We start from the raw sequence: 21,594 nt of genomic DNA on the forward strand, positions 1-21,594 counted from the left end.
ATAGATATCTTTGTTTAGAAACATCCTACCATGTTTTTATTACTTTTTGGTACGTTCTCTTTGAACCATATATAAGGACTGGATGTAACATTATTTTGTAGGGTTTTATAGAACTATATAGATTTGAAAACGATAAAATACGCCTTTAGTTTACATGTGCTGCTCTTCTGTCCTCCTGGCAGTAATCTGACTTGCTCAAGGTTTTTTATCACAATAAATTAATACAGAAGAAGACGGTGTCTTACTTTATTTGCGCTTTGAGTTATGTTTTTGGAGTTTTATAAACTCAACGAAATTTTAAGATTTCTATTTTCAACTTTCGACCACATCTGCTTTTACCTCCAATATAAAAAAAACCAAAATTTTAACTACCAAAAACATACATTTCAATTAACTGCAATCACATCTGAATTGTATTTGACTAGTGTATAATTTAAAACAGCTATTGTAGGCTAATATTCTTGACACACTATTTGAATACTGATTTTGATGAAACCATGATGTATCTATTCTATTGTTTTCTAATTACCGAATATTGAATGATTTTTTTCATTAAATTTTGGCGAAAAGTATTTAAATTGTAGTGAACAAAGTATTTTAAATCATTTTTGTGAGTTATCTGTGTTTGTAAGTGTTTAGAGTGATTTTTTGTTTCATTTATTAAGAAAGTACCTGTGTGCAACGTGATTATTCTTAGTTGGGCACCGTTGCCTGTTCAGGAGTTGACAGAAGTATCAGGTATGAAAGTTTTTAATTATTGTAATATTTTTGAAAAATCCACCAGAACCTGAATTATTTGATGAGTGCACAAAATTGGATGGCGTTATGCAACAACCGGTTAAGCCACCGCCATGAGGTTTTGGGAAAATGATCAAAATATTTTGATAGAAGAACAAGATTATAAAGCGAAATTTTGGCAATAAAACAAGTTAATATCGCTCTACGAATATATATTATTATATGTTCCAGATAAGGCATTTTTCGATGTTTAAGAGTCCTTAGCAGTTCTCTATCTTTGTTGACGCTCTTTAGTATTTCTTCATTAGTTTTTCTTGCTGTCCAAGGTATCTTCAGCATTCGTCTATGAACCCACATTTCCAACGCTTTAATTTTGTTCATGATCGATAGTTTTAGCGTCTACACTTCTGCACTATACAAAAGTACGGACCAAACATAGCACTTAATTATTCTTTGTCTTTCTAGCAGTTCTGAACTGGGATGATTATTGCAAAGAAATGTCTTTATTTTTTATAAAAGTAGTTTAAGTCATTGCTATTCTCCGTTTTATTTCTCTGTCTGGATCTAGTTGGTCCGTTATCACAGTTCCCAAATATGTCATTTTGTGAATTTCTCAACTTGGACTCCGTTTAATTGAATCTTTACATCGTGATGTGGGTCACGACTACTAAAACACTAAAAATTTGGTATTGTTTAAGTTTATTTTAATGCTCATTTCCTCTCCTATCTCGTGAATACGATCAAGCAGAATTTGGAGACCTTCAATATTATCTGACAGAATTACTGTATCTTCTGCATATCTAATAACATTAAGTAGCTTTCCGTTGATTTTTATTCCATATGATTGTCTCTCAAGTGTCTGTTAAATAACTGGTCCGAGTAAACATTGAATAACGGTGGCGACAAAGTGCAACCTCGTCTGACACCTCGTTGTATGGAAATTTCATCGATGTAGTTATCTTTAATTTTTACGATAGCAGTTTGATTCCAGTACAAATTTTTAGTGACACGAATATCTTTGTCATCTATTCGGATATTTTTCAGTATTTGCTTTAATTTTATATGCTGTACTTAATGGAATGCCTTTTCGAAGTCCACGAAACATGTAAATACATCTTTTCTTTGGTCACGGCATTTTTGTAACAGGATGTTAAATTGGGTATCTTCGAGATCTTCTTCGCATTTGCGTCTACTCGTGTTGTGAAGTATTCTTAGGAAAACTTTAAGAGTGTGGCTCATTATCACCATCATTGTGTTTTTTAGGTATTGCGACAAAGATGGATTTAATCCAATCTGTGGGAATCACTCCGGTGTTATATATTGAATTAAAAAGTCTTACTACTACTTTTATGTTATCATCCTCTATTAAGTTTAGCAACTTAGTTGGTGTATCATCTGAACCATAAGCTTTTCTAATTTTAGCATTATTTATAGCGTGTTCTACCTCGCATTTCATAACTTCTGGGCCGTCAGTACAGTTTTGGTAGAATTCGGCAATATTATTCATGTCATGTCAACGAGTAAAGAGGGAACTCGTTTTTTAAGTCGTATTTAGATATTACATCCTCCATTTCGTCGCACCTTTCTCTCATCCATTTTGGCTAATTTGATCTTTTTCTTTTCTCTACAGGTGTCTATATTCTGTTTCATTAGATTTTATCAGTCGACGTTGTTCCATTAATTTCAAGATGTCGTCTGTCATTCATTTATTTTTCTTGATTAAGTTTTTTCTATAATCTTTGTTTGTGAAGATTTCGTTAACTTGATTTTTAAATTCATTCCATAGTTCTTCTGGATCTTCTAGTTGTTCTCCGATGTTTGTTATTCTATTGTTAAATTCTTTTTTAATGTTATGTTTTATGTTTATATCGTCAAAGTTAAGTACATTGGTTTTTGATTTTTGTCGCTGAATTCATTTTATCCTTAGTTTAACATCTGCTACAAGTGATTGATGATCAGATCCAATATCTGCCCCAGGAAATGTAGTGACTTTTTGACGGCATTTTGGAAACGCTCATTTACAAGTATATAGTCTATTTGATTTCTTGAGGACTCAGGGTTATTACCATCATCAAAGGGAGCTTTTTAAGTCTATAGTCGTTGCTTGGGTAATTTATATCAGGTGTTTGCAATGATCATATCGTTTTCTTAACAAAATTTATACAATCTCTGTCCTCGATCGTTAGGTTGTTCTAGACCATAAGGACCTACAGTCCTACCTCGTCGACCTTCCCCAATTTTTACATTGAAGTCGCCTATAATATATAAAGTTTCTGTAAGATGTCTTGGATCTTATATAATAAATATATATATATATATATATATATATATATATATATATACATATATATATATATATATATATATATATATATATATATATATTATACCATGTTAATATTATACACAACAGCTCTTTAGGCCTGGAGATTAACACTACCTGGAAACAGTTATTTGTAAGTAAAGTCTATAAACAGAATGTGCAAACCTAGATTTGCCTCTTCTAAACCCTCTCTGATACCTACCTATTATTTCAAATTCATATTTTCTTAGACGGTTTCTTATTAAAGAAAAGAAAAGAAAAAAAGCCAATATCTTATGCTACATCTAATAAAGAAATTCTATAATTTTGGCATAGGCTTTTATCACCCTTTTTTGGATCGGACATAGATGCATTTTTCAAAATAGCTGTCTACTTTCCTTGAATATTTCTGTTGTTATACCGTTTTCTCCCAAACTCTTGTTATTCTTCAGGTGATTTAATATTTCCTCTATCTCCTGATTTGATGGTCCGGTTATTTTGGCCTCATTATTGCTTTATTTTGGTCTGGTTTGTGATTGGCTTTCATTGGCATTTTCCTCTGGGTTTAACAGTCCCTCAAAGTATTCTTCCTACCTCTCTTTCGGTACCTGTTCTGAGACCTGTAGTTTTATTGATTTTTTGGTAAAAATTCTTAATCTCTTTGTTTAACATATGATTTTTTATATCTTATGTCTTTATTTCCCAGTATTCTCGTTTATTTTTCTGCAGGTTAGTTTTGCTTTTTTCTTTGCAGCTTCATAATCTTTTTCTAGTTTCTGTTATATTTATTATATTCATTTGTATCTTGGCTTTTTTCTGCTTTCTAAATCCTTTTTGTTTTGAACCAATCTGTACTGTTTCCTTTGTTCATTCTTTTGCTGTTTTAACTGTTACTTTAGTTATTTATTTCTTTATTTGTGTTCATTCTTGGCCAGTATCTTCATTTGGAATTGGCATTCGATAATAACTGATTATCCTATTAATTAAATATATTCCCCCCATGGATTCGTTGTACTTTTTAACAATATTTGGTCAAGGTACCACAACATATCGGGAGTTCTTTTTTGACCTTCGCTTACATTCATCTAAAGGTTCTATTTGCAATGCAGTTGATGCTAGCATGACTGACTTCGTATCATACCATTGGACTATGTTAATTTTTCCATCAGATCTTACATCTTGCTTAGAAGAACCACAACCTAATCGACTTAACACCTTATCCGATGTTACATGAACTGCTCTGGGTATTCTAGTTCTCATTATTGTACCATTTAAAAAATTTTTTTTGTTTACTCTAGTAAAGGTAAGGTAGTGAAATATCTATCAATAAATACATTTGTTCATTCTAATATTGTTGTAGATAACTTAATAATTGCGGATGGACCAACACCTAACTCATTATCATTCTGAAGAAATGTATTTTTCCCTTAATATATATCGAAGTCTAATATTATACCTTTAGAGGAGAGCAGACAAATTTTTTTAATTCTTCTAGATTAGGTTTACCTCGAACAAATTGTTTCATGTTACACACACAGGTAAAAGGTATCATTTGTTCGTCCACAGCAAACTCACTGTATCTTGCTGGAAGTGTCAAGCAACCTCTTTGTATTCTTTGAACTAAAGGCCGAATTTTAAATAATTTGTCAGCGTTTCTTTGATATATATCTATCACGTGCCATGACTTGTGCAATACTGTTAAATTTTGTTGTCTTAGTCCACAACATTCCAATTTATGGATACTTTAGATACATTAGAATAGATATTCCAAAAAAATTTTCACCTCCGTTAGAGTAACGTTCAAATGTTTTCCTTTTTCTTTTAAAAATGTAATATTTGTACAATTACAAATAGTCTCAAAATTTGAATCACTAAAATACATACCGACGTAGTTTTCCAATTTTGCCTCTCGTGGACTGTATTGACAATTACAGTAAAGTCTACATGCTGAAGGATAAAAGCACCTATTTTATTCCATATATTTTGGTTCTAAAGCTTTTTTTTCGTTCATTGAGTGGCACGTTGTAGCGTAGTATTTTGCCTACCTCGTAGGATATAATTATAGGGGGTTCGAAAACTGGGGACAGAAACTACTGGGATTGGAGATAGGGCAAGCAAAATAGACGAAACTGTGCGAACGGCACTCAGGGTTTGTTTGGAGAGCTGGATCGGGAATAAGTTGACGGCAAAGGGGTCGATTGGGGCAACTACAAAAAATGAAACAAATGGATACTTACATAAATCTCCTGGAAAAAGGGGCAAATAAAAACAACAAGAAAGACCTCTAGCTATTTGAAATAAGGACGCCGCTTCGAAGAATCCTAATCTTGCTGGATAAAGGAAAAAAGGCCCTTCTTTCACTGCTAATTATGTTCTGAAACGCTTCTTAGGACTGACTATTTTTTTTTATAACCAATAAATTAACAATCAGAATAAAACAATGTATTCTATAAGTTAATGTGATGAGTTTAGATCCTGTCCCTTGGTTCTGACGTGATGTGGTCCCCTCCAGTGAGAGAATCACAGGTCCATGTTACTGGTTTGTTGGCCAACGTCACTTTAGTCTTCTGATAACTCGATGTTGAGGTACTGCGGAAATTAATTGATTGGAGTGTGTGTTCACTATTTGAATATATTGTAATTTCTTTTGCTGGTATACTTGTTTTACTGTTGAGATATTGAGATCCTCATAGATTCTTTGGTTAGTTACGTACCAGGGTGCATCAACAATTGCTCTTAAAATTTTTGATTGGCATCTTTCCATAATGGCAATATTAGATTACCTACTACAGCCCCACAGCTCTATGCCATATGTGCATATTGGTTTGATAACTGTTTTATAAATTAGAATTTTATTATTTATTAACAGCTTGGAGTTTTTTCCAATTAACTAATTGATTTCTTTTTGTCTTATTTGTATTTGTTTTCTTTTTTTAGTGATGTTTTCTTTCCAACACAGGGTTTGGTCCAGGTATAGCCCTACGTATTTGGTTGTTTTAGTCCTGGGTATTTCCTCATTGTTGATATATATTGGTGGTGGTGTTTTTCGTCGTAAAGTGAAAATTACGTGGGTTGACTTGTTTTCATTTATTTTTATTTTCCATTGTTTTAGCCAGTTTTCAAGCTCATACGAATAGTTTTGGAGTTGTTGTGTATGTTAATGTGTTTGTGACTTGTAAGTGCTACTGTGTCATCTGCAAATGTGCCAATTGTTACGTTATGTGAAGTTGGTATATCAGACATATATAATATATACAATAAAGGTCCCAGGACGCTGCCCTGTGGATTTCCCGCCTTAATGGGATTCATTTTGGATATTTCTTCATTTACTTTTGTTCTAAACTGTCGGTTTTTTAAGTATGATGTAAGTATGATGTAAGTATTCGAAAGAATGGTGAAAATATTTGTTTAATTTTATAAAGAAGTCCTTTATGCCAAACCTTATCAAAAGCTTGACGTACATCTAGTGATACAGTACGTACATTGTGTTTTTAAACATTCAAGTAAGAAATAAAGATTAATTTGCTATTTATTATCAATTTAATAATTACAATTCATATCTTAAACTAGCACAAAGTTAATTATGCCTATTAATCGTTTTGAGCTAATTATTCAAAGTAAACTTTTACCTCCGATAGAAAGGTTCAGTTAGATGGCTGTAAGAAACCAATACACATCGCTTGTACGGATCTGTCGGTCGATCGGATCGAGTTACAAGGCAAAAGGTACGTGGGATATGTACTTTGCAATGCATATAGTACAAACATTGGGAATATTACTGAAATCAAGAGTCTACTAGTCGAGTTTAAGAAGAAAATAAGACAGCATTGTCAATGAAGCCGCTGACCGCATATCGCGTTTCATACTTTTTTGGTTAAACACGCCGGTAAGAGGTATCATTGGTTCATCCACAGCAACAGAACTTTTCAAATTTATTGCAAACGCCGTTCTACAAACATCTCATATGACAGACGGCTTACAAACAAAAAACAGTGATTACTCGTTCAGAACTGACACATCACATTAAGTAAAAATCACTTTTATTCACAAATTTGTCGGTTCCCTCCAACCAAACTAAACGACGCGACGTCTGTTTTTCTTGACCAAATATAGTCTAGGCGGGATCTGTTTTGGATTGGACATTTTCCATAGGAAGCTATTTTTTTGCTGGAATCCCTTCAGGATATGCCCAATATCGATAATCACGATATGCGCCGTTCGCAAACCCTGTGCTAAATTTTTTATTTAACAGAATCTGAAAACAATTAAAAATTTTTAATTGTTTTGCTCCTATTTTCGTTTATAATTCGGAAAATATTGATCCTAGAGAAAAAATTATAAGTTAAAGTAAAAAGTTAAAAGTTTCGTTATTCAATTTTACACAATATTTTGTTAGCTAGAAATTGAAAATTTAATGTTTATTGTTGAAAAAATAGCAATAATTGGAAAAAAAGTACAAAAAAATGAAGTTAATCTTTTAAATGTTTTCGACTTTCTAAACTTGACTTACAAGCTCCATATTCCGCCTAGAAAAACCTTTTAATATGTTTAAAACGTGTGCTAAATTTTGTTAAGATCGGTTTTGCATAATAATTTTGCAACCCAGCCTACTGGAAAAAATCGCAAATTTTCAAATTTATAGTAGGCCCTAAATAAGGCTCTCAGATAGTTGCAATATATAGATTTTTATATATATATATATATATATATATATATATATATATATATATATATATATATATATATATATATATAGGAAGGCTCAAACTTTCAAACGCTTTTTGTAAAATTCAAATCGGTTCACTAGGAGAGCCTAGAAAATTTTTTAAAGTTTTAAACATTTTTTATATATATTAGGCTTATAAACAAATTGAATAACTTTACGAGCTTTAAACATATCAATTTTAAAATTTATACACTTAAATAACATTAAAAGACGCTTCTTAAAAAAAAAAGATACATTCGGCTTACTGGTTGCCGAGGTATTGAAAGTCAAAGTTGGCATTCATTTGCCGTGTAACCATAAGTGATAGAGGGCTCGTTTTTAAACAAATACCCTCGTTTTGTCAAGTACTTTTTACATGAAAAGTTTTACGTAATGCGCTTCATGGCAATATCCATAAAAAAGACAAATAAAAAACCGTTTTCGCGTAAAATGTCGCTCGGAATGCATGAGAGGTGGTGGTGGGGGACATTCACTCGAAATGTGAATCAGCGAGTTCAAAATCATAGCGCGCGCTAAAAATTGCATTATCTCGGCTTCTTGTTAACCAATTTTGCTCTTTTTTTTTGAATCGATGTCTCGGACGACAGTGATTTCAAATATCATATTTTCAAATACCATTTTTAATTGGAAATTGGAAAATTTGCAATAAACAATTGTATGTTAAACAAGTAATTGCATTTTTGTTCATGCATTTTTTTTGAGCTTGCAATTTGTACATTGAAGTAAATTGTTACTTTTAGTAAACAAATATGTACTTATAAATTGTTAATAAATAATAAGTCTTTTTCTTTTTTTGGAAGGACAAGAATCTTCAGGTCTTATTTCTTCCTCAAAACCTTCATTTTCCATTTCAATATCTTCATCCTCGATCTGTAAATTTAATGTTTCTTCTCCTTCATCTGTAGCTCGTAAAGTTATTCAATTTGTTTATAAGCCTAAAAAATGTTTAAAACTTTAAAAAAATTTCTAGGCTCTCCTAGTAACCCGATTTGAATTTTACAAAAAGCGTTATTTAGGGCATACTATAAATTTGAAAATTTGCGATTTTTTTCCAGTATGCAGGATTGCAAAATTATTATGCAAAACCTATCCGACCGATCTTAACAAAATTTAGCACACGTTTTAAACATATTAAAAAGTTTTTCTAGGCGGAATATGGAGCTTTTAAGTCAAGTTTAGAAAGTCGAAAACATTTAAAGGATTAACTTCATTTTTTTGTACTTTTTTTTCCAATTATTGCTATTTTTTTCAAGAATAAACATTAAATTTTCAATTTCTAGCTAACGAAATATTGTGTAAAATTGAATAACAAAACTTTTAACTTCTTATAATTTTTTCTCTAGGATCAATATTTTCCGAATTATAAACGAAAATAGGAGTAAAAAAATTAGAAATTTTCAATTGTTTTCAGATTTTGTTAAATAAAAAATTTAGCACAGGGTTTGCGACTGGCGCATATCGTGATTATCGATATTGGGCACATCCTGAAGGGATTCTTGCAAAAAATAGCTTCCTATGGAAAATGTCCATTATGGTCTGAATTTCTACAGATCCCGCCTAGTCTAATATTCAAACCTAAAACTTGAATTCATTCGACCTGAACGCTCTCGTCCCCGGCTTCCTCCTCTCGCGTTCCCACTAACCAGTCCACACCACGGAACAACGCAAAAAATCTTGTCAAACACGCTATTTGACCTCGAATAATTTCTATTTTTTAAAATTGTAGAACTAAACGTACAAATAAATACAACCATATTTAATGTCGCAGTTACAACTGGAATTTGAAATTTTTTACTTTACATCACAACGTAAACAGAGAATTGCTACAATATCTAGGCAGAACCAAGACGATTTGAAAGGACAATAATAACTATTATAAACAGACTCGAAAATGTTCACATTACCAATCTTAGAGACGCAAAAAGATTAAGAATCTTTTTCGATGCTTTATTAAATACGGAAAAAAGGGTCTTTGACAAATCTTCTTTTTTTTTGAGAGTACAGATGGGAAAAGATAAGGGAATTAATAGACAACAGAGAAGAAAGACAGGAAATCCCTATAATAACATTATCTGAATTGACGGAAACCTTAAAAGAGGTTAAAAACGGAAAAGCCGCAGGGCCTGGAGACATTCCCATAGAGCTGGTTAAATATGGGCCGACTGCACTTTTAGAATTAATAGTAGACCTTTTCAATAAATGTATGTGTGGAGACCAGGAAATTCCTAAAGATTGGAATAAATCATATATAAGCTCCATATATAAGAGAGGGAATAAAAGAGACTGTTCCAATTATAGAGGTATTAGTGTGACGAGCTCTGTGGGCCGGTTGTACGGCAGAATATTAAAGAAAAGGGTTGAAAGACAGATACAAGATATTGAAGAACAAAACGGCTTTCGTACCGGGAGATCCTGCCTTGATAATATATTTATCCTACGACAAATAATTGAAAAGCGCGTCGAAAGAAGTAGAGAGACCCATTTGGTATTTATAGACCTTGAGAAAGCATATGATAGTGTCCCGTTAAAGAAAATGTTTGAGGTTCTCGAAAGGTCCGGATTGGATTCGACGTATATCCGAGCGATATATAAATTGTACGAAAATGCAGTTAGTTGTGTAAAAATTGGAACCAGAACCTCAAATGAATTTAAAGTCATTAAAGGCCTAAAGCAAGGATGCTGTTTGTCACCGACACTCTTTAAAATATACGTCCAAGAAGCATTGAGGAATTGGAGAAATAAATGTAGATTTATGGGCATCGAAGTGGGACAAGAAACTCTGTATACATTGTTATTTGCAGACGATCAGGTGGTGGTTGCAACCGATGAGGAAGATATAAATTATATGAATCGAAAATTATTTGAGGAATATGCCAAATGGGGGCTTACTGTAAACATAAGCAAAACAGAATATTTAAAAATTGGAGGAAATACCACAGATCTGAGGCTTGAAAACGCAGTTATAAAAGGCTGCAACCAGTATAAATATCTAGGAAGCATCATATCAGCAGATGGCAGAGTTAAGATAGATGTACAAAACCGAATAACCCAAGGGAAAAAATGCATCCGAATACTGAATTCATTACTGTGGTCTAATAAAATAAAGATGCATACCAAACTTCGCGTATACAGAGCAATTGTAGAACCAATTACCACATATGGTGCTGAATGTTAAACGATGACAAAGAATGAACGAGATAAAGTAGACGTTGTGGAAATGGATTATCTTAGAAGGTCATGTCGAGTATCGAGAATGGAAAGAATCAGGAATGAGGAAATACGAAACCGTACAGGAATTAGAGATACTCTTTCAGATAGAATACAAGGAAGGCAATTACAATGGTATGGTCACGTGATGAGAATGGAGGAGGAGCGGTGGCCAAAGAAAGCCTTAATGTATGTTCCGCCAGAAAGAAGGAAAAGGGGAAGACCACCAAATTCCTGGAGAAGAGAAATTACAAAAACAATGCAATCTAGAGGCTTAGAAGAGGGAGATTGGAGAGATAGGAAAAGATGGAGGCTGAAATGCGGGAAGCGGCAATCGCCGTAGGACCCCCGTTATATGATGATGATGATGACAAATCTTCTTTGAAACCTAAAAAATATTCTCAGCTCGCCAGATCGATTTCAAAACGTTCAAAATCAGAACAAGAAATGTAGTTTAGAGCTTAATAACTATTAATTATATAAATATTGAATGTGTTTTTTAATTATTGTAATGTTACTGTATCTTCTTGTGTGTATTGTATTGTACCTACGCTGTCGAGACACGTAAAGATACATAAAAACATGTCCTATAAATTTGCCTTATATTGTCTGGTAATTCATGTTCATAATAATTTTTATTTAATTTTAGGTAACAATGCCACCTTTACGAGATGACCCAGTCCTTCATCAACTAGAAAGACCAGCCAACGATGTATCTTCACAATTTTCAGAAAAACAAAAAAAACGAAATGGATACTTTGAACAAGATTTAGTAATACCAAATATTATTGTTTATATTATAATGCACACTATAACAATATATGGATTATATAAATTTTTTACTGGTCAATTAAAGTTGTCAGCAGTAGCATTCAGTAAGTTTAAGTCGAAAAATACTTTACGTTTAAGACATATTTGGATACTTTTACACGTGAATTCTGATTTCTAGGCTTAAATATTTGTGTTCCTTAGAATTGACAGTGCGGAAGTCACTTTCACTTTCTTTTGTGGTAGATCAAAATTAGTGTTCTTAATTTGTTCTCCATAATTTAAAATGCATTAAAAATCATCAAATGATGTTGCAGCTTTATGTTTTTAAAAAAAGTTTTAAAGCATGCTTTGTATTTTATTTTACAGTAACCTAATTGGCATTAAGTTGTTCTGTATTAAAATAATAAATAATTTGTCAGTCTGTCTGGCATTTCCAGAAACTATTAAATATTTGCGTTTCAATATTATCCTATATATTAGTAGTACATGTAAACCTATATAATCTATTGCATAAAGGACTATTTCTTTAGTTTTTTCAATTTATGTTTAAAACCCACATATTCCTCTCCCAATCATCTCTTCTCCTTTATTACGTTACGTTTTCAAGTTAAAAGCTTCTGCTTTCTCTTTCTAGTTTTCTTCACTACTGTTTAGGTTTTATCTCTCTCATTTACTTTAATACTGCTATTCATGTTCAGTTTTTTGGACAGCACCTTTCTGTAATTATGTTCTTGAACATAGGTAATGGTTGTATTTTTCTCACAATCATCTTCTTCTTCTTCTTGTGCCACTCCTATCGGAGATTGAAAATCATCAAGGCTATCCTGACCTTGTTTATGTCATTAAGTGCCCTCGTCTGTCGACCAATAACACGCACTTGATGCGCATCGCCCCGCCTACCTTTTTTCGGAGAGTTTGTATAAATATTCGCACAAGCTTCGAATGAGTTTTCATAATTTTTGTAGTTTCTAAATTATTGTTTAATCTTTGTTTTTACTTCCAGGCTTTCTTCTGGGGCACTTGGGAATATTAGGGGTCACAGCTGGAGCCCATCGTCTTTGGGCACATAGAACGTACAAAGCGAAATTGCCACTTAGAATATTTTTAATGTTTTTGCAGACATGTGCGCTTCAGAATGATATTTATATTTGGGTTAGGGATCACAGAATGCACCACAAATATACAGACACCAGTGGGGATCCTCACAATTCGAACAGAGGATTCTTCTTTTGTCATGTTGGATGGCTTTTAATGAAAAAACACCCGGACGTTATAAATAAAGGAAAGAATATTGATATGAGCGATGTTGCAAATGATCCTGTAGTGAAATTTCAGAGAAAGTAAGTAAATAACAAAAGTGTCAAAACGTTTATTTTTTTCAATTTTAATGTTGGTCTTAGTAATGGTTTAGTACTTCTCACTATATTTTTATATATACTATTATTAGTCTTTTGTAAACTTTTCAATAAAATCCTGTTCAATTCATCATCTTAATCAATAATATTTTGCGTCATCCCAAGTCCTAGATACATATTATTTAACGTTGATAAATTGCATCTTTCATCAAAACAGACATACTACCATTTGTTCAGATTCCCTTTCATCTATCTTTTCTGTCAATACAATTTTCACTGACCACACATTAGTTCAAGACATTAATGACATATACCAAAATCTCTCTACTCACGATAAAACATTCTCACTCATATGGTTGCCTTCTTATACTGAAATTATTGATAATTAAACAGCAGATCATTTTGCCACAGTAGCTACGAACCATAGTACTGGAGTTACCCCAATTCAGCTAGCTAACGATCTCAAACTCGTTTTCAAAAAGACAGTAGAAGATACTTGGAAAAACTTGAATGGCAAAAGAGCAAAACATCCCATCATGAAATCCAACCGTCCATTGGTCATCTCTCCCTGGACTTCCTAATTAGAGGAGAAGCGTCGAATATTAGAAGCCTCCGAAACAACCACACCAAACTTACCCATGACTTTTTTAATGTCAATGTAATGTTGAAACTCGTAGTACTTGTCACCATTGCAATGTTTACCTGACTGTAAAACATATCCTCACCAACCGCAAACAATTCACAAACCTTTATAAAGCACTGGACTTAAAACCCACTCTTAAGAAAATGCTCAACAACCCTATGGAGACCACAAAAACAAAAAAAATATACTTATGCTAATGTAAAGTACCGGATATACTTTAGTATTTATGTTAAGCATTATTTCCTACAATTAATTTAAAGCTTATAAGCGAAAAAATTGTTATACTTCACATAATAATAACATAAGTACTAACTACTAATAATAAATTTTATTGACAGCTACTAGGAAACATAATACAAAATAAAAAAAAGTATGAAAATAACAAAACCATGACCAAACACAAAACTCAAAAATTACAACAAAAAGCAATATAATCATGTTGTGTTCATATTCAGATTCTTCTGAAATATCTGGTTCAGGCACAGTATCCCTTATAAGAGCTTGGGTAGGAAGGCTTTCATAAAATTCATGGTATGCACGTGGAATCTGTAACTGTTTCAGGTCTCTGTATTTGGTAATGGAAATGTGGAGTTGATAAGTATAAGGTGTAGCTGGTTTGAAGTTTGATGGACGACCTCGTTGTAATTTAAACACATATTTGACAAAGGGTGTCGTTTCTTTATAGTTTGTTTTAACGAATACAGCATTAAGATCTGTTTTTTTTTGCACACAAACCAAACTGCTTTTCAAAATGGTAGACTTGTATTACTGTTGTCTTCACTACGAAAATTACATTTATCTGGACAAAAATTCATAAATTCTTGGTGCACTAAATGGTTAACTTCAGATGGGAGAAGGTTTATTGCGAGCTTTTCTTATAACTTGAGTCCAACCTTCTGTTCTGTACACTGGAACGTTCTTAACTTTTTGCTTAATTTTAGCGTGTATTGAATCACATTCCATTTGACTGTGTCGCGGTTCAAAAAATCTATGGTCAATTTGTTTTATATTTGGATGCTCTTTAGGGAAAAGCATACACATGACTATAAACCTAAAATTGTTCTGTTGGCCCCCACAACTGTTAGACATTATTCGCACATACTCTACCGTAGGTCGTGCCATTATATACTTAAAAATGCATGTTGAAATTTTAACACTTCCGCGTCGTCCTTCCGTTTCGTCCCAAACATAACAAGTTGCACTTGCATCTTTAAGGTTATAAATTTTCATGTTATAAATTGCAAGTTTTCTAACATAAAAGTAGAGATCTCTAGGGCCTTTCGGAGTAGACAGAACAGCTTAAAGATTTGACTGAAAAGTTAAAATATTTTTCTCTTTGGCAATTTTTTTATCATTGTCTCTTTGTTTTCGAGCAGGTTCTTTCCGATTGCAATGTTCTTTATAAGATTATTCATCATTCTCGCCATATTTAGCACGTTCTTCATTGGCAATGCATACTTTACAACGATCTTTCTTAGGTTTATGAAATTTAAGGTTATATTCCCTGAAAATCTTTCGATATTTTTCAATGGAAACTTGTACGTTAATATTTCACTAAGAACACTTTTCCTTATACAAACTGTACATAATTATAACATTTAATGTTGATTCTAAGAATTTATACATACTTTTTTGACGACAGTAATGGGACTCGACACTTGGAAAGACATGTATGTGATCCTAAACGGTAGTATGTGTTTCTAAACATGTAGTCCATGTCTTCCTCATCATTAGCTACGACTACCTGATCATCTGCGAAAAATAAAGTTCTTAGACATTTACCACCGCCTATGTCTATTCCCATTCCGGACACTTGTTTCTTCCACTGCTCTAGCGATGATGGAATATATATTTTAAATAAGGTCGGAGATAGGCAACATCCTTGTTTAAGCCTCTTTGTTATTGGAAATGAGTCAATTATAGTTTCCTTCTTAACGACACTTCTTGCATTTTTGTATATATTTGCAATAGCATCCACATCCTCTCTACTGAGACCTACTTTCGTCAACCTTTGAAACAGTTTTTTCAAAGGTACCGTATCGTATGCCTTCTCTAAATCTACAAACAATAGGTGGGTAGATAGATTCCTTGTCTTCCGTTTTTCGATTACCTGCTGCAGAACGAATATACCATCAGTGTACGATCTTCCTGCACGAAATCCATTCTGTTCTTCTATGTCTTCGTATTCTGATTCTATTCTTTCTTTTATTATTCGACCGTACAACCTCCCCACTAAGCTAATTCTCTTTTTATCCCCCGGATCCTTTCCTGGTTTTCAGAGGGCCACCACTCTAGCTTTCCTGGGCTATCTGATCGGGTGTGACTTGTCAGATTGGGTGCCGGGGCGGCGGGGTTGTGCCAAGATTCCAAATTAATTTCCAAGCGCGTCTGCTGTTTTGTTTCATGTCTAGACTCGTGACCAGCTTGCACCAACTGTTCGTTCTGTTGGCGGATATCGAGTGTGGCACTTCCTCCACAGCCTGTATTGTTGCTTCTGAAAAGGAATTGTCTTCATGTAGCTGCTCGTATCTTTTAAGTAGGGGTGTAGATTCTTCATTTAGCGCCGCTATGTATTTGGTTCGGCAACCTCTAGAAATATATTTTTGTGATATTGGTTTTACGATTTGTACAAATTTATCGTATTAATTAGAGTACGGTTCTAGCTGGGAAACTTCTTGATCTAATGCTTCAGCGAATTTTTACCATTTTGTTTTAGTGAAATTGAACCTTCTCTTGAAAGGAACAATTTTGTTTCTAATTGCCGCGTTCAAAAATCAAGTTATTGGCTGTCTTGGATCATGAATAAGTTTAAGGTTCACGTTTTCAGCCCAATTTTCGCGTCATTGGATCGCCAATCGTCATTGGATTTAGCCATTCTGTTTCGTTATACCCTCACGCGATACTGTGACAGTTGAAGTCACCCAGTATGAATTTTATTTGCTGTGATTGACAGTTATACGGCTCCTCAAAAGCAAAGTCAGCGTTTGGCGGTTTGTAGATGGACGTTACCGTACAAGACTGTGAGGATCTCGATGTCATCTCGATATGTTAAAGATGTGGAAAATATGTTGCTATCTGGTCTGACAAAGACTGCGCTACTATACTGGTCGTGTGGTCTCTCAAGTACAAGTCTCATACCTTGAATCCTTGGTCTGCGGTTTGCAGTACCTCGATGGGTTTCTTGAACCAGTAAGACATCGACACCATGTTCTCTACACATATTAGACAGTAGATCTTCTTTATTTGCTCATAGTCCTTCAATATAAACTATAGGAATCATCAAAAATGGCCTTGACAAAGTCCGTTTTGGTTGCGTTTGCATCTGTGTTAGTGCACCAGTGGTGAAAGAATTACATTACTCGTTTCCAAAAGATGCCGGATTGCTTTCACATGTGATCGTAATCTACGTAGAGGCTCCTTTCATGTTCCCATGGAGTAAAGCTGTGCCATAAAAAATTATAACAAACAGTTTGGAGTTGCTAATACTTGGAAATTACTCCAGGCATTGCCCTTCCTAATGTTGTGATTTTATCACTAATTAATGAACATTTTTTTCTCTTCAGCGTTTTGCTATAAGAAAATAATCATTGGTAACATACCATCCTGAGACATTACACTAACCATGCGGAGTCAGCACAAGAACAATTTCGTAGTTACTCAAACGTTATTTAATCGTTTTAAAATGCTAATGGATCATTGTCTTGCTAAGTTGTTTTTTTTTTAATTTCTTATTATATTTTAGCATACTTTTTTTTGTAGATACTACGCACTTTTGGGATTAACTTTGACGTTTATTTTACCAGCAATAGCTATTGTCCATTTATTTCACGAAACGGCTTTAAATGCCATCTTAATATGTATTGGAAAATACGTAATAACTCTAAATGGAACTTGGTGCGTTAACAGTTTTGCACATATGTATGGGTGGAAGCCCTATGACAGGTTAGTATGAAGTAGATAGTAAGCCACTTCAGCCACTTATATGTATCTTTATTGATTATTTTTTTATCACAGCTCCATCAATCCAGTTGAAAACATTTCCGTTTCCATAATAGGCTTAGGAGAAGGGTGGCACAACTACCACCATACCTTCCCATGGGACTACAAAGCTGCTGAACTTGGAACTTACAGAACGAACTTAACTACTGGCTTCTTGGACCTCATGGCTTACTTAGGACAAGCGTACGATCTCAAAACAGTATCGGATGACATGATCAAAAAACGAGCTGCAAGAACAGGAGATGGATCATACAAATTCGATAAAGTTCCTTTAGAAAATGGTAATACAAAAGAGCCTCACAACTTCCATGATGACTGTGTGTGGGGTTGGGATGACAAAGATATGAAAGAAGAGTTTAGGAAGGCAACTATTAAGATTAAAAGTCACTAGCAGAAGAGAAAACGGTATATAATTATGTTTGTACATTAGAAACTTTGTATATATACTTTAGAAAAAGTTGTTTAATATACTTATAAATGCATAAACAGCAAATATATTGCTCTCTTTTACTTGATCTTTTATATTAATAAAGTGCGTTAGTTACTTAATAGGTATTTTATTTTTAAACTGCCATCCTGAAATACAATTTTTCACTTTTAAAAGGTGAGGCTGAAGATGAATCTTTATTATTAAACATTTAAATCACCATAGATTTTCAAGGTTTAATTCAAAACATCTTTAAGGGAAATCAAAAAATTCTACGAAATAATTTACAGGGTATTTGATAGATGCACTTTTTTTATCTTCATTTTATGTTATTGGGTTTGTTTTTAGACAGGATAGATATTAGTGTGTTGGTTGTTTTGAATATTGTCATGTTGAACTTGTTTTTCATTCTTTTCAGTTTTTTTGATAAGCTCTTTATAGAGGGTGTTCAGAAACTCTCCTGACAAACAAAATCTGGATATTCCTCAGATAATTTTAAGACGATTTAACCCAATTCACCTAGTTCGAAAATGCTTCCTAAGGGAGCTAGAGCTCTTTGAAGACGGCTCCTTGTAAGTAGTTTTTTTAATAACTTTGGAACGTTTCTATTTAGAAAAATAAAAACGATTATTTATCATCTAGAGTTGAATCGATTCCATTAATTGCGAATTTCTAGTACCGTCCATAGGCGTCCGTTTTGGGTAGGTCAACGTGTATTTTAACGCATCACTTTTTTGTCTGTCACTTTGCAGCATTTGTGATATTAAATTATTAAATTTTCAAATATTCTAGTACTACAAGGTGCTCTTACTTTAAGTTGTAAGATACACCGTCTTCTAGAAAAATCTATTTGAACATTTTTTAAGCAGGAAAATCTCCTTGTGGCTGTGCTTGTACCTTTGTAAAATGAAAGGATTTAAATTTTCCTTTTGTAAGATATTTCTTGCGAAAGATTTTGAAACTGTGGAATACATGACAGATAGTCTTTGAACGCATATTTTCAAATTTTCCTTAACTTCCATTAAAGTAGCATCTTGATGTGCTGTTACATCATTATGTTGCTCTGTTTCATTATTTTTTGGGAACACTAAACTTGTTTCTCTTAATCGGGAAATTTTTTGCGTATATAATTTACTGCTCGAAAGTTACGCCTCATTTGGCAATAAACTAAATGTATATTAAGTATTCCTCATTAGTAAAAACTATTTTTGTTGAATTGAAATTATTGTATTTGAATACCACAAAGTTAAAACTAAAAGAGAGACTTCACGAGCTGACATTTGACAATGAAAAATGTAGGTTATAGTTCTGCTGACAGTTCAAAGCCTACTAGTGCAAAAAATATTAATTTAACTTTCATGACGAAAAAACGAAAAATTTTTAAATCGATTTTTTTCGAAAACGGTATTTCCTACCGACTTAAAATAAGAGTACCTTTAGTACTAGAAACGCTAAAAATCTAATAATCTAGTATCACGAATGCTTAAAAATTGCAACCAAAAAATTATGCGTTAAAATACCCGTTGACCTACCCAAAACGGTCGTCTATGAACGGTACTAGAAATTTGCAATTAATGGAATCGATTTAATTTCGGAGGATAAAATAATCGTACCAGTTTTTTTTTAAAACGAAATCGTTCTCGAAATAAAAACATTAGTAAATTAAACAAATTTTGTTTTTTTGTTACTTGGTGAAAGATTCTTCTAATAATTTAATTTTATCTGACTCATTTATATTGACAATTCAGACATACATTATACATTTTAAAGTAGACGACTTTAAAATGATATTGCCAATATTGTTGAGTTGCGTTCCTGGGACGACTTTACTTGTCAGATAGTTCATTCGAATACATGAAATAAACTTTAACTTGAGAATATCTGTCAGAAAAAATCAAAGCATGTAATTCGTCTTTAAAAAGACAAACACATGCCATGATGACAGTAAAATTCTCCTGTTAGTGATTCCATACTAAATTATGAGGGAAAAGCCAGGAAAAAACCTCATAATACTATCCCGACATGGTAAATATTTGGTCTTATATTTAGTTTACTTTCAATAAACACCAAATTCTGATTTAATATGTTTATTTTTTAAAAAACATAAATGATGACGTATCCTCTATATATTACTTTCTTACTAAAACTGATATTTTCCTTTTAATAACTTTTTCTTTTAATACGGGTAACCAGATCCTACTACATTCTGCCGAGGAATTTGCGACACAATTGGTCTCATTTAGCATAATTAGAGCCGCTTTTATGATTTTTCTCTTTTTACCATCCGTTTCTTTAGGACATAAATATTTGAATTATTCCATTGAACCCTATGTTCATTATCCCATGCGTGTTTACATACTTGAGATCTATCAAATTCTCTATTTTTAATATAAGATTGATGTTCACTTATTCTAACATTTAATGGCCTTGATGTTTCACCTAAATAAAACTGATCGCATTCACAAGGTATTATATAAATGAAATTCTTTGTCCTTTCTTGTTTATTGTTTTGAATGTTGTTGAAATGTTGAATTTATTTTATATCCTTTTAAGTTTTTCTGATAATCCTTTTATGTATGGTATTGTTATTTTCCTCGTATTATTCCTTGTGTATGCTGTAGGATCTCGTTCTAAGTTGTTCTGTTCTATTCGGTCGATATTTGAAAATTCCTTATTTATAAACGATAAAGAATAATCATTTTTTAATAAAACAGATGTTAACAAATGTTTTTCCTACAAGAACGAATTTTCGTTAGAACAATTTCCTTTTTACGGGGTACGAAGAAGCTGACAAAAGAAAGAATCCTGAGTGGTGGAACGAAGAAGTAGGAAAATTAATTAAAGACAAAAAAAAAAGCTTATCAAACATGGCTATCCACGAAAGACTCAGAAGACCGCAGAATTTACAGCAGACTCAACAGGGAAGCAAAGAAGGAAGTCACTAAAAGAAAAAACGAAATGTGGGAAGAGAAATGCGAAGAGATGGACCGATGCTTAGGAGGAACCAAAGTGACACAAGCTTGGAAATTCATAAAAAGTATTAGAAAAGAAAGAAAAGATGAGGGAAATATAAACCTGATTCAAAATAAAAAGTGGGAAAAATATTACGAAACGCTATTAACAGAAAGTAGGCACGAATTTATGGAAAGACCTGACTATACCTCAATGACAGAAAATTCAGAGGTGCATAAGATAAACAAAGAAGAACTGAAAAAAGAATTGAAACAAATGAAAAATGGAAAAACACCCGGGCCTGGAGACATTCCCATCGAGTTGGTGAAACATGGACCGAATGCTCTTTTGGAAAGCTTAGTGAATATTTTTAATAAATGCTTAATTGAAGGCCAAACGATTCCAGACGATTGGAATTTGGCCCACATTAGCCCCATTTATAAAAAGGGAGACAGAAAAGAATGCGGAAATTAT

The 21,594-nt window shown here is 33.0% G+C and overlaps 1 protein-coding gene across 1 annotated transcript; it reads left to right on the forward strand.

Moving 5' to 3' along the window:
* Window positions 1–580: 580 nt before the first annotated feature.
* Window positions 581–18,290, forward strand: LOC140444562 (acyl-CoA Delta-9 desaturase-like). Its single transcript, XM_072536324.1, has 5 exons — window positions 581–738; window positions 11,623–11,848; window positions 12,748–13,084; window positions 17,502–17,684; window positions 17,757–18,290. Exons 2-5 carry the CDS (start codon window positions 11,629–11,631, stop codon window positions 18,130–18,132), a joined length of 1,116 nt encoding a protein of 371 aa, XP_072392425.1. The 5' UTR covers window positions 581–738; window positions 11,623–11,628; the 3' UTR covers window positions 18,133–18,290.
* Window positions 18,291–21,594: the final 3,304 nt, after the last annotated feature.

The sequence above is a fragment of the Diabrotica undecimpunctata genome, chromosome 1 (genome assembly GCF_040954645.1).
Source record: "Diabrotica undecimpunctata isolate CICGRU chromosome 1, icDiaUnde3, whole genome shotgun sequence".
Lineage (NCBI taxonomy): Eukaryota > Metazoa > Arthropoda > Insecta > Coleoptera > Chrysomelidae > Diabrotica > Diabrotica undecimpunctata.

What these genes read in the sequence shown, in the direction of transcription:
- LOC140444562 (XM_072536324.1), top strand. Translation starts at nt 11,629, where the DNA reads ATGCCACCTTTACGAGATGACCCAGTCCTTCATCAACTAGAAAGACCA. An exon ending in GTTGTCAGCAGTAGCATTCA is followed by an intron (nt 11,849 to 12,747) that starts GTAAGTTTAAGT and finishes TTTTACTTCCAG; the next exon opens with GCTTTCTTCTGGGGCACTTG. An exon ending in GGGTGGAAGCCCTATGACAG is followed by an intron (nt 17,685 to 17,756) that starts GTTAGTATGAAG and finishes TTTTTATCACAG; the next exon opens with CTCCATCAATCCAGTTGAAA.